The following is a 14,472-nucleotide window of genomic DNA, read 5'->3' on the forward strand; positions in this document are numbered from 1 at the left end:
AAGAAAGACCCATGACACAAGCACAAACCCAAATTACTGACACGTACCTTCCTATTTATTCCTTGCACTTGTAAATTGTCAGAGGATCTCCCCGGCTCAGACTGAACTGCCAGTCATGTCACACGAGGAACTGTCACTCCTTTTATTACAAAGGAATAATGAAACTATCGCATCAGTCAGCAGTGCTTTTCTCAAAGTAGCCCATTTTGAAAACTGCTCAAAAATGGACGTAGAAGTATGATTTTCACTTGTGTCCTGTGCTTCATCAGTCCAAACATATCAATAGATATCTCAGTCTACTCAGAGGAAGTTAGCGCTCCCACTTTCTCACCATCAAGCTCCTTAACGTTAGCACACTAACGACCCTTCATTTCAACTGTTGTTCCAAGTCCTCCACAGTTTAAGCAATTTTGGGAGACCAAAAAAGAAATGTAGAATGGATGTTATGCTTTTATAAAACTCTTTAAAAAAATGTAAATTTCAGTTTAAATAAGATCTTACACAGCCAAAAAGGGATACAGCAATGGATACTTCAGAGAAAAAAAAACTTCTTAACAAAGCTACAGTCAGTCTACTAAGCAAGACTAAAATAGCTCATCCCTTTAGACGTACTACTAGACTTACAGAGAAATCTTCTTTAAAAACTCATATGGTGCCCCTCAATACAGATTAAAAACAACATTTCATTAGAAATATTTTTCCACTTTAAAAGCAGGTACCTGTGATGTGGATGGAAATAAATAAGCTTCTTTCAAATAGAATAAAAAACAGGACAGGATTAGCATGCAATCTATAGAAATTAAGTCAGGGTCACACAAGTGCCCTAGAATAGAGACACTCGAGTTTATACTCACCAAGATTAAGAGTCCCGCTCTATTGATAACACTAGTTAGAAAAGTTTTCATTGAAACTAAAAAAGAATGAGTTATCTACTTGTACATTCTTCAGATCCTTAAGGTTAAAGGGTAAAGATAGCTCTGCTGTTTGTGTACAACCACTCCTAGTCTCATTCATCACACTAAGCAGAAGAGTTTTGCAAAGCAATATTTACACATATATAAAGAATTTATGGAGCACTTACACAGAGATTTTTCATTCAAGGGGGAAATATATATATATATACACACATACACACACATATATATATAACACAAATAGTTTTAATAAGATCTGCACAAATTATCTCAAAAAAAAATAGGGTAGGAGAAGGTGTTTTGTTTCTTTGTCTTAGGAACAAGGTTGGACATAGGGAAAAAAGTTGCAGAGTTGTATCAGCCATGCTCATTCATGCATGAAGGTGAAACTTTCAAATTCCTATTTTTGGTGACAAACGGTATTACTGATAATGTACTGAAATAAATACATTTTACAAAGATATAGGAAAGACTGATGCTGCTACAGATACTTTTATCATTCTAGCTAATTCTTTATCTGTGGCCATTGTCACTTAGCAAAATGATACTTTTCAGTCTTTTGCAATTAAAGTGTCTCCCACAACAAAAATCAGGTCTTCCTCTTTTTTTTTGCTATTGCAAATTTTCATAGAGATAGGTAATATCCAGTTAACTTGAAACAGAAGTTGATCACTGCAGAACTACATGACAAACTCTGAAATTTGACATGTAAATGAAGTCCATTGACTTATTTTTTTGAAAAGCTTACTTGCAAAAGTAATATACTATGTTAGCGATGTAGAGATAAGCAAAATGAGAGCGTATGCATGCAAGTGTGAGACAGCACCAAACCTGCACAGAGGAGCAAAACCGGTACTGTAATTACCTTAAGAACTACACTACTCAGAGCTACACGGATAAAAAAGGAAATGCTCAAATACAACCTACCTGAAGGTATGAACTACTGTTCTCTTCACTTAAAATCCAGCTACAGAACAAACTACATAAAAGGAGGAGCTCTAATCAGGTGCATTCTCCCTTACAGAGAAGGAAATGCATCACATTTCTGTTAATAAGAACCTGAAAGTATAAGTAAGGCAAGTCTATAAGCTTTTCCTTTGGCTGTAACAACATTCACTATTGTCAACTCAAAGATGACCTTTAAGAGTGGAAGTAAAGACTTAAGTGCCCTGAATCAGGCTGATATAAGACTAGTTATCCAAAATAACAGATTCTTTGAGTGGTTTTTTCAAAGGAGTTTATTTTAATTAGTGCAACCTTCCAAATTTGCTGGTTTCACCTTCATTGTTACGGGGTTAATTTTTGCAGCATAACAATAAAAAAATCATACCTGTAATAATTCAAGGGTCATGGGAATATTCTTAAGCTCCTTCAATAAATCAAGAGCTCCAGCCTGAAAAAAGGAAAAAAAAAAAAAAAAAGTCAATTTAGTAGCAATGAGGTATTTTAAAAATAGTATCAACAACATACTCTTATGTGCCTTAAAGGTCCCAGACTGGATTCAAACCATCAGTTCCCAATTTATCCATGGAACAATTCTAGGCCAAGGAATGTTCTGCTTCACAAACTAAAAATTAACTCAGAATTCAAAATATTCACCAAAAGACTAGAGAAGTTTTGCCCCATATAATTCAAATGCAAGTCAGTGCATTCTGTAAACTGCCACTTAAACAACACACATCCTCAACAATAGCAGTCCTCAGGCACATTTCACTTAGCATCAGAAACAAACCATACAGCAATTGTTAGTTTACAACAACCTCACCGGTTTTAGACAAGAATTTGAGTTGGGAAGTTCTGTACACTCCATCAGTAATGCAGCTCATTACAACTAATTTTCTTAATTGTATTTATAGTGGTGTAGAAAAGCTGTAAAATTATGCTGGTTTAAAAATGGTGATCAGATTACACTATTTGACTAAACACAGGTTTAGTGTCCCCCACAGAAAAAGACAACTGTGTTTGCATGCCTACTAACAAATGTCCCAATTAAAAAAAAAAAAAAAAAAAAAAAAAAAGGCAAAGAAAGCAAGTCTTGCTCAACTTTAAGTTTTATTTTCATCTATTGACTTTAAATATTAATTCAATGAAATATACACAGTAGACTGCATAAATTAGTGCAGACAGACAGACAGTAGTCTGGTGTAGTATTTAACCTACACCAGACAGGCCAACATTTTCCAAACTGGAAGCCAGAGCCCATCCTAATATGCCAGAACATCTGAGCTAATGCATTTGTTTATTATACAGCTGCCACGCAGTTTTTTTATTCCTCTTCCACTGCTAAGATAAGGAAAAGTGCAAATTAACACTATAAAAGCAGTAATTTTCCAAATAGATGAGTTTACTTCAGAGATGATAGTGTTAGCTGATCTCCTAAATATTGATGACAATCTACATACACAGCTGCTCTAACAATTTGTTCATTTGTGATGCTGGCTTTACTTAAAAGTTTTCATAAATACAAGCAACAGGCTTGCAAATTTCCTCACTCACTTAAGCAAATCTCTACATCATCCACTCCTTGCTACACATGTTGGCAGAGCACAGCAAACTCAGAGAGGTTAAGAAATGCTTGCTGTTATTCAAGTGCATATGGTTCTGTACCTGTGACCTAAGAACAGCAAGAAGGCAAACAACTTCTCATATCACAGTTCCCTCTGTCCAGACTAACCCCATTACCTTGTTGCCTTTTTTTAATAATAATTAAAAAATCACAGAAGTTTAGAAACCAACTCCACAAAGATTTCCATCTTTCCATTCTTTGGAAATCAATTCCTTTCCTTACCTCTCTCTCAGCTCATCCTATTTTATTTACTTCTCTATGCATTTTACATATTCACAAAGTATGTATTATAACATGCATTTTGCATCTTTTCATTTGTCTTTGATTTTAAATTCTTCCCAACCAACTTCTGACACCTGTTGCAAAGGAACTCATGTAATCTGCTGCTGCACCTGCACGGTCTCCCAACTTAACCACTAAAGATAGCACATAAACCAACCGCCAACAGGCCGAGTAAAACAGAAGTGGCATTTTAGCGTCACATCCAAATAGGCGCACCTTCGGATGCTTTCAAATGTCTACTACAACCTTTGTTTGTTTGTTTGTTTTTAAATGTGTGACAGCAAAGTGTGTGACCATCTAAAACTACAAATTTCAGTATTTCCCACCTCACAGAAACCCATAAACTCATAAAACCAAAGCTTTACTATTTTACTGTCCCAAGGAAAAAGTCTTATTTAACTTTTATTCATGATGTACAAAGCTCCTCCAGTTTTAACTGTGGAATTTTAGCAGCAGTGGTTCAAGACCAGTAAATCTCATGCTGTTTTCAGGTGCTGAACTGAGTTAGTATACTAATCTGTATCTTTCTCTAAACAGTCATAAGCATGTTTTTTTTGTTTGTTTGTTTGTTTTTTTCCTGAGCAAACACAGATTGAAGTGAAACAAGTCAATTAGCTTTACAGTTAAAATAAAAATTAAAAAAAATCAAATTCAAGAAAATTTTCTTAGCCAAACAAATTACCAAAAAAAAAAAAGTCCTTTTGAAAAATATGATCAGGTAACACTTACCTCCAAACCAATTAACTTATTACCAAACTGTACACGGTTTGTGATTGCAAAATAAACTCAGGACATTGTAGTCTGGTACTGCAGTCAGTGTAACAATGATACTGTAATACAAAGTAGGGATTATAGCACTGCTTTTAACTCACCTTGCAGGCAAAATTTCGAATGGAATATATTTCTAGTTGTTTTACCAACTGTAGGTGTCAAAACAACTCTGTTGTTCCCAGCCTAAATATTTTCCAAATCTAACAGCTCGATATATAGGTTAATAGGCCAATCACAAAATGATGCACTCTCCATACAATATCTACCTTTCATGCTATTTTCTGTACTAAATTCTCAAAATCTCCAATGCACTGGTGCTTTTTATGCCTTAACTCTTCTCTAGTCAATTGCATTAGGTGTACTAAGAACCAGATGCCTTATATTTAAATCAAGTCCAAACTGTAGCAGCAACACTATAGACATTTCTATTATTTTATAGAAAGTGAAAGGCAATGCCCCAGCCCCATTCCCGTTGGCTTCCAGTTTACCTGACCTTTCATCTACAGCCTTAATAGATCACTCCTCTCAGCTTCCCCCAGTTGACCAGATCATAGCAGCAGAATGATGTTCTGTATGCATATTTTACAGCTATGCTTCAGGCTACAGAAAACGGAGTACACTTCTGAAGACAACAGACCTATACAGTTACAGGTCTGTTCTACTTAAGGGAGCAAACATTTAATAATGTGGACAATTTTCTTCCCGAAACTTACTCAAGTGTTGCTGTTTTTCTTTAATCCATGGGTGCAACCTTATCTTTCATAACCTTTCATTAAAGTAACTCAGTGAGAGAAGAGTGTACTTACAACAAAAGGTACAGGAAGGCCCAACACCCATTTTAACGAAACCACATTAATTCTGAAGGAGTGGTGACATCTGCTTCCAATACACAATCAATACTTGAAGTAAGAGCGGAAATATGCATCTCATAGTGTGTTAAATACAACGTTGCTTATTTCGTCCTTCAAGAGCCGTATTTATCGCTTCAGTAAATAGTTGTGAAATCTGCACAGCTGCAATTAAAGCTTTAGTCAAGGCAAGTCACCAGGAACCTGACTCAGGAAGGGTGTCTGCACTGACTGCCTTTTCATCTCATCTAAAGAAATGCCAAACAGGGCTCTGTCACAAACCACAGGGACACCTCTTGTATACAATGTTGAGTGTCTCTTGCCAACTGACTCCTGACAACTTCAGAGGGAAAAGGTACCAAAGCTTTTTTTTATTGATGGGTCTCATTAAATCATTCCCAAAGCCATACATCAAATACAGAGAAACACAAATAAGCGTTTCAGATTTTAAAACAGGTGCTTGGCAGCATAAGGAAACTGTCTAAAAATGTCCTGCTCATGTTAAGTAAAAATGGGGAAAGGAACACAAAGTTGTTAGCAACATGACTGTCTAGTGTGTGCTTATGTAAGAACACATTTCTCAACTCAGCTTCGTCTTTGTGAGACAACGAAGTATCTCTATAGAAATTATCTCAGTCACTTTGCTAAAGTTAGCATTTTAACTGCAGAGAAGGATTAAGTGCAATTAGAAGAGAAACACCTTATAACTGACTAAGACCAGCATGAAAAACACAGAGAAAGCCACCGCGTTAAATACCGGTGCACTCCCTCTCCTAACATACAGCTCAGGGTTGCCACCACAGCACTCATGCCTTGGATAAACTGCCAGACCTCAGCTATCTGCCACAGGGGCACCGTGGCACAGCAAGGTTTCCGAGACAAACCCTGCAGGGAGCCGCTGGCGTGCAGCAGCGAGCTCTGTTCATCTGTTCAAAGTCCAAACCACAGCTGGGACCGGCGCCGGAGGTGCTCGGGCACAGAGCTGATACCACTGCCCCGGTGCTGGGTTTCGCTGCATCCGACCTAGGCTGACCCCAGGGAGACTGCGCTGCTCCTACAGCTGTGAGCTGCCTGCACTGGGTTACCCGCACTACAGCACCTGCCTGCGTGACCCCAGCTGCTGCTAAGGATTACAGCCCAGCCCCTAAGCCTCCCACAGCACTGAGAAATGCCCGGTGGTCATTTAGCACCTATGGTATTGCCGCACAGATGCTCCCCAGCACCAGGGGTCGTTCCCGTGTTATCGGGGAGGTGCCATCTTCTTCCTGTTGTCAGAAGTCTTCCAAACAACACTGAATCGGATGTACTTTACCATTCCCAATACTGGGATATTCAAACATTTTGCAGTCTGTCTGTTTTTATCACAAAACCACACAATGCTTGGGATTGGAAGGGACCTTAGAGATCACCCAGCTCCAACCGCCTGCCGTGGACAGGGACACCTCCCACCAGACCAGGTTGCCCAAAGCCCCATCCAGCCTGGCCTTGAACATCTCCAGGGATGTGGCACCCACAGCTTCTCTGGGCAGCCTGTGCCAGTGCCTCACCACCCTCTGCGTGAGGAATTTCCTCCTAATATCTACTCTAAATCTCCCCTCTTTTAGTTTAAAGCCATTCCCCCTTGTCCTATCACTGCACTCCCTGACAGAGTCCCTCCCCAGCTTTCCTGTGGGCTCGCTGGTGGTACTTGAGGTACCTGAGATACATCACAAAAAAGAAGCTCTTCTCCACCTTCAGGGTTGGGAAAGTGAGACAACAAATTCTTTTGTGCTTGCAAGTAGTAGGAAAAAAAGAAAATGAGGAACTGTGAATTGCTACATCCCAGAAAGCCTGTAGACTAGTTTCGTAAGGGCATGAATCGGGACGTGAACACCTTCAGTACGAGAAGGACGAGGACTACAACTCCAACTCCCTGGATCCATTAGCTGCAAGCCACTGTCCCTTCTGTCAGCTGTTATTGAAAGCATTTGGTGCCACTGTTTGCTGTAAGGAAATTGGATCCAGTCAGTGGGAAACAAACAAATTTCAGTGGTTTAATAGAGCTGACATTTCTATTGATAGGTAAGCATTATTAAGAGTATTATTGGTAATTTTTATCATCTTTAAGATGAAAAAAAGTCATTGACATGGCTACTATATGGTACCATAAACAGTTTTACACAGATAAGTTTTGAATTAGAATCAGAGAATCATTAAGGCTGGAAGAGATGTTCAGGATCACCTGGTCCCACCAGCCCCCTGCCACCAATGCCGCCCACAAACCGTGTCCCCAAGCACCACCTCCAGCCTTTCCTTGAACACCCCCAGGGCCGGAGACCCCACCACCTCCCTGGGCAGCCCGTCCCGATGCCTAACTGATGTTTCTGAGAAGAAATAGGCACTGAGTATTTAAGGCACACGTAAAAACTTTATGCATTAAGGCAGTATTTTGTAAGGAAATCAGCGATATGGCAAATCACAGGAGAGCCCCGCGGCCGCGCGATAAGGAGGCGGCAGGCACGCCGTTTCCACGCGTGCCGCCCCGTGTAGCCATAACCGGCCGGTCGCCCCCGGCACGAAGGGGACGAGGCGAGGCCGGGGCCGGGGCCGGGGCCGGGGCCGCCGCCGTGCCCCGCCCGCCCCAAGTCTCACCGCGTTCTTCTTCTGCACCATCTTGTCCATCTTCTTGGCGATGCGGATGATCTCGTCCTCCGTGGTCATGGCGCCCACAGGGCGGGACGCCCGCGGGACGCGGCCGGGCACGGGGTCGGGGTCGGGGTCGGGAGCGGTCCCGGAGCCGGAGCCAAGCCGCGGCGCTGCGTCCCGGCCCGCCCCAGCAGCACCAGCGGCGGGCGCGGCGCCGCCAGGCAGCGCTCGCCGAGCGCCGGCCGCGGGAGCCAGGCAGAGCTGCGGAGCGCCGAGAGAGCCCCTGGCTGTGTGTGGAAAACCTGGGGGGGGACACACAGACAAAAGGCAAAGCGCAGTGAAACGGGCTCCCGGGCTGTGCCGGCCCGGCCCCCGGGTTCACCCCGAGCAGCTCCGCTCAGGGGTAGTTCTCCCTGAACCTTCAGCTCAGCGCCTGCTGGGGAGTTAGCTCAGGCATGAGGCGCCGCACAGCGTGCCCCAGCCGAGTCAGCCATCTTAGGGCTGCCCCGTCCGCGCTGCCTGGCTTCGAAAAGACGGGAAAGTCCTTCCCGGCCACCGAAAAGGCCTCTTAAAAAGGCCGGCTTTTGTTTAACGTGGAGGATTTCAAATTGAAAATTTAGAACAGATTCAGGCTCAAGAATCAGCACAAGCGAGAGGCAGATGGGGAAGAAACTTTTGCATTAACCATCACCCTGCGGCGCATCAGTTCCTTCCGAGTGTTCAAACTAGCCTAAACTTTGTATGTGGTCAAGTGAGATATACAAAGTTTGACAAAGATCTGTAATACGTACTGTCAATTTATATTCATGTCTTTTTTTTTTCTTTTTTTTTTGTAGAAAAAACAGGCAAACAGCATCATTTAACTACTTTCACTGTAAAAATCAAAGTGTTTACTTCAAGAAAGCAGTCAGCATTTCCACACGTTACGTGAAGGTTACAGGCAGATTATCCCCTGCTGAGGTTCAGGAGGGTGCTTGTGCGTGCTTCTGGAACCTATTATTAGTAAACCCTCAGATGCTGTGGGTGCGTTTGTGGGTGAGGGCTGGAGAACACCAGCATTTTGGAGAAAGCGTTAAGATAGGCATTTTCCTTGAACTACCGCTCAGGAGAAGTGTTGCGGCAAAGACTATCACTGCAATTACACGTCATGTACTTTGCAGCAAGACTGCCTTGAATTCCGAAGCCACGTAAAGTTTTAAAGCGCTTCCGCATGGTGCTCAGTGCACCTGCCCGTTGAAGGGTCTAGACATACACAGACATGAAAAGCAGTAATTTGGGAGGTAGATACGATCTTCCTAGACGGTGGATCTAGGCCATGAATTGGACAAGCATACAGAAACCTTGTAACTTTTCCCTTTATTATATGCCCAAGGGAAAAAACAAAGGTGCCATTCCTTTAAAAGATTACCTTTCCTTTCATGTATAGATTTTGGAGAAAAAAATAGCAATGTTCTCAACATTTAAGGGGTTGTGACAGCTCAGGTTTAGCTCATTTTGTCTAGATGCACTGGCCTAGTACTAGTAATAACTAACTCAGGTTAAATTAACTGCTAACTTCAAATGAAAGTTATCATTGTTTTTCTCTCTACCATATCAATGATAAAAGAGCTATCGCTACACTGTATGGTAAACAAGCTTGTTTGTGTTCTACAATACGTGCAAATTAGGTCAGGGATAACACTATCAGAAAACCAAAAATATCAAATATGTCAGTATACTTAGTTCAAATGTATTTAAGTTCTGAAATGAAGTCTTCCCGTATTGATCTATTTTTTAAAAAATACCATTCAATACCTTATTCTTTGGAAATGCAAGGAAAGTTCTAAAATGCAGATTAAATCTTATTAGCATTCAAAATGTATCAGGTAAGGAAATCATAAACGTAAATCAAATGTGATGTAGCACTTACAAGGGGCTGCAGCAGGACTGTAAGGAGAAAGCAAATCATGCATTTAACATCTAAAGTCACGAAAGGAGCATCAGAGAAATATTTCAGTAGGGAAATCAAAGACTAATCAAATGGTAATGCATATCCTTTTCTGCAACCATCTGCATTAAAAAAAATGCAGCTCACATAATTGATTATCATTCTGATTCTGTAGCACATAGTACAAATGAATTGAACCACTGCTAACAAGATTCTGTATATTAGCTGCTCTGTCATCCTTACTGACAGTGATTCTTTATTAAAAAACAGCACTCTCCACGGTTGTTCTTTTAGATGACCCCTAACGAAGCTTTGTACAGCATCAATTTCTTCTACAATTTAATATTTTAACTCCAAAGAACAGGAGAGGGAAAAAGATCAAAAGTTAAAACTATGCAACCTTTCTGTTCAGAGCTTCTTTCTCCTAAATAACCCATTAGAAAGAAGAAATAGCATACCACTTGTTGAACAGCATTTACCTGTTACAGCATGTTTTCACAATTATTTTGTGACATTCTCTAAAAAGTACTGTACATATGCTGCTGCAAAGAGCCAGTCCCTAATTCACTTGCGTTCATCATGTGCTGGACTGCAGGACCTTCCACAACATGAAGATCTAAGAGACAGAGATCATTCTCCTGAGAGGGTGCACCTATGAAACGTTACAGACTTCTGCTAGTCTCTTTTGTTATGAGACAGGCACAGAGGTAAATTAAGGGGGAGGATCACACAGTAGCACACAAAAAGTTTGTAGCGAAGGATCTCTAAACTCCTATTGATGCACTTAAAGCCTTCCATTTTCATGACTAAGATTTCATATGAGAAAAGCTCCTTTAATTTTTAACACATCTATGCAGAATACACAATTCACAGCATTCCAAAAAGTTGTACGTAACCACAGAACATACTGATTGTGCCCCTCCTCTTTCTTTGAACACTTTATGAACAATGACTTCAGTCTATCAAAACAGAATTGCAATCGGTCTGCATCAGCCAACTGACCCTGTTCTTCACAGGGGAAAAAAGATTAGTACAAAATTAACTTCATAACAGGAGCTGTAGCAAGTGGGAGTCCTGATTTTTCGTAACTGTGAGATTTTCCTCCAAACTTTCTGAAACGGCCACATGCACCTTGAGTAGTTATTTCTATTGTTCTTCAACAAGTAGGATTTTTTATTTTCTTGGACTAGCCATAGATTATAATGGCATGACCTGAAGTTAGACCACGTTTCATTTTCAAATTGTGGTGCTTGCAGTAGGTTAACTACATTTCAAAATGCTATTTTCATGTTTTTCCACTTGGAATAAGTATATGAAAATTGAAAATGTTTAAGAAAATGTGTTTTGTTTTTAAATTATTTTATTTTTTAAGGTCACGTTATTAGACTCACAGAGAAAAGTGCTGTTGTCCTCTGTTCTGGAGCAACCTCTACTTACTGTCTGTATAGACTCAAAATACCAAAGTCTTTTTGAGACTCTTCCTCTCCCCCAGCCATTTAAAGTACTATGACAGATAGCAAATTATTTCAAGTATAAACTAATTTAAGGGTTCACTCGTATGCACTACCAGGGAACATTCAAACTCTGACTTTGAGATTCCATCTGTTAACGTAGACAAGCAGCCTTTTAAAAACCTTGATGTGTCCCCAAGGGAAAACTACCTTGTCTACACAAAGAAACTACCTCTCATGTTGATGCCTGAAGTACAGCTGACTACACCTCTGCAAACTGGCTAGGAGTTTTAAGTTTTACAAGTTTTGCAGATTAAAAAGGAGGTTGTTCTTTTCCAGCAACTGGAACTAAAAGAAAATCATTATCTACTGATTTACTTTGTGGATGCCAATTAAATTATGTAAGTACCTCATTTAAATCAGTTTTAATAAGTTTTATCAAAGGCATGTTTCACTCAGGGAGAATAAATAAAACTTGGTATCCCAGAGGCAACTGGTGGTAACATGAGAGACAAGCAAAGAAAAAAAAAAAAGATGTTAGTCTTCAAAGAATCCCATTTACAAGTTAACATGCTGAAAATTTTGTCACTTTCTTCATTTACCACACCAATGGTCTCATACTGTATTGGATGAAGTTTAATACAGTATTACACTGTAATATTACACTGCAACATACTAGTTCTAGGCAACTTTTCTCCTCCCAACTGAATTGCTACTGAAAAGGATGCCATGGCTAAAAGCAAATGGACACTGAAAACTAGTCAGAGTTTTTCAAAAACTTTTTACAAAAACAAATTACTGTGTATTACTGCGTTTTTATTGTTATCAGCTGTATTTATATCCATAAGTTGCCACCGAACATTCACATATAGCACTGCATCTAATATGCATTTCCATACATTAACTTCACTGTACTCCACGCTCACGTGTTGGTATCACTCTATGCAGACAAGCAGACATGTAGTTTCTTTAATCTGCTTGAGGGAGGTCTGCTTTTACCACGTGAAGACCCTATTCCTTCTCATGTTTCTTCAGCTAAACACTTTACAGTATTCCTTCCCAGATCTCCATGTTTTCTCTTGGGAGTGCCTCACACTGCATATACCACTGATCTGCCTCAAATTTCAGTTAGCCTAAGGAGCATGTAACGCCTGACCAGAAAACTGCTTCTTTAACAAGTATATAGAGTATGGTATGTATGCTAAACCTAATGTAACCTACAAGGGTTCCCTGACACTGCAGAATCCCCCGGGAATGGTTTAACAGTACACAGAGAGAAGACTTTGGCTCCTCAGTGTTCTACAACAAGGGTACTGGAAAATATTTTAATTTCTTCTACCTTTCAAAATTACTGCAAATTCCGAGAAATGGAATTTCATTTCCTACATGAAAATTAACCTAGAATATGAAAAAAAAAATAAATTCATGCTTAGCGTTCTTCTCCACAAGATAGATCCCCCCCCCCCCCCAGTAACTATGAACCATCCTTTTGTATTACAGAATCATGCATCCATTACTATGCAATACATTTGCAAGAGGTCTCCAAGTGCCCGTTTCACAGCCCATGAAAGCTCAGCTTCTTTCAGGTATGTACAGAAAAACCCGTTAGTACTTTCCCAAACACTGATTGATATTTATTTCACAATGATAAAAACTGAGAGATTTTGCATCTTCTCTACTACAGAAGTAACTTTCAAAGTTGTGTCCTTATCATAAATAAACTAAGCAAATTACATCTTAAATGTTTATATTAAATATAAATGGCTTATACTTCATAACACAAAGAGCAAGTGTTCAGTATTTCGTTATAAAATTTAAGATATGCAGGCCTTGTATATATGGCTTCATTAACACATACAGATCATTATCAGTCATATCCATTAACATAAACAGTGCCCCTACTTCAAAGATTCATCCTAATATAATGAAGTTCAATATACCCCATTAGAGAGAACGTTTTAATTAACAATTCTAATACCAGTGACAGTGTACAGGTTTTTTTTTTTTTTTTTTTTTTTTTTTACCAATCTACTGTGTTGTAATCGTACACAATAGGAAGAGACCAAATCATACAGCCCTCACCACCGTACACATTTACTTCAGGAATGGCTGGAAGATTTGGCTCACAATACATGATTCAATGTGTTTGCTTCAAAATGGGGAACATCTTCTAACAAGAAGTCAGAATTCTGATGTCACAAAACTGCGGTCAAATTTAAGTTTGAATGTGAAATTAAAATGTATTAGGGAGTTCGATACCCACTGAAACAAACTGATCTGCAAGCAGGACATTTTCACATCAGTGCTTAAACAGGCATTTTTAAGACATCATCCTATTTCAAACAAGTTTAACAATGCAAATAATAATAATTCTTGGAGATTTTCAAGTTGTAGTTTCCGAGAACAAGATCTTCATATTTAGAGCACTGACAGCCCAACTTTTCTATTTTAATAGGTTATTATGAAAATAAACACACTGGGACAAGCTATCATTCAGCCTAAAAACACATGCCAGCAATGACATCATGCACCAATCCCAGCATCAAATCATGTCAGGTAGTAAGTTCAGCTAAGAGATCACACACAGCTTTCCAAGGAGCTGGGAAGTTAAAAAAGACAAGAGCTCAGTATACACACACTGCTATGGGAAGAAACAGGGCAGGCTTCAAATACATCCATGAAGTTTCCTCTAGTTTCTGGGCTCTTTAGAAAACACCATCTACAACATAACATCTCCCCTGCATAAAAAGGACGAGGAAGGACTCTTCTCAGAATAGAAATTCAGAATTAAGTCATGACATTTGCTTACGTTTACTTTGGTAACACAGCTCTTTGTGGATAAAGTAAGCAGCAAAACATCAGTATGAAAAAAAATTTGCTATGCTAGCTGAGTATTTAAACAAAGTTATCATATAAAGCATTTCTAAAAGAACATTTCAAAGCATCATGGAGACAACAGCTGAAGCTGATCTAAGTTTTAAATGCAGAAGTGCTAGAGGTTGACTGCAAGCTGTGAAGACTGTGCATCAAATTGAGGAAAGAGTTAAGCTAACACAGAATAAAGATAAATCCAATCTCATTGGATCTC

At 39.7% G+C, this 14,472-nt stretch overlaps 1 protein-coding gene across 1 annotated transcript in view; it reads right to left on the minus strand.

The window, feature by feature from the left end:
• TCEA1 (transcription elongation factor A1) overlaps nt 1–8,224 on the minus strand; it is a 28,469-nt gene extending 20,245 nt beyond the window's left edge. The window contains exons 1-2 of the mRNA XM_035318162.1: nt 8,013–8,224; nt 2,245–2,307 (exon numbers count right to left, since the gene is read on the minus strand). Of these exons, the coding sequence (XP_035174053.1) occupies nt 2,245–2,307; nt 8,013–8,081 (132 nt within the window). The 5' untranslated portion in view covers nt 8,082–8,224. The remainder of the gene's footprint in view (nt 1–2,244; nt 2,308–8,012) is intronic.
• Nucleotides 8,225–14,472: the final 6,248 nt, after the last annotated feature.

The sequence above is a fragment of the Oxyura jamaicensis genome, chromosome 2 (assembly GCF_011077185.1).
Source record: "Oxyura jamaicensis isolate SHBP4307 breed ruddy duck chromosome 2, BPBGC_Ojam_1.0, whole genome shotgun sequence".
In the NCBI taxonomy this organism is placed as follows: domain Eukaryota; kingdom Metazoa; phylum Chordata; class Aves; order Anseriformes; family Anatidae; genus Oxyura; species Oxyura jamaicensis.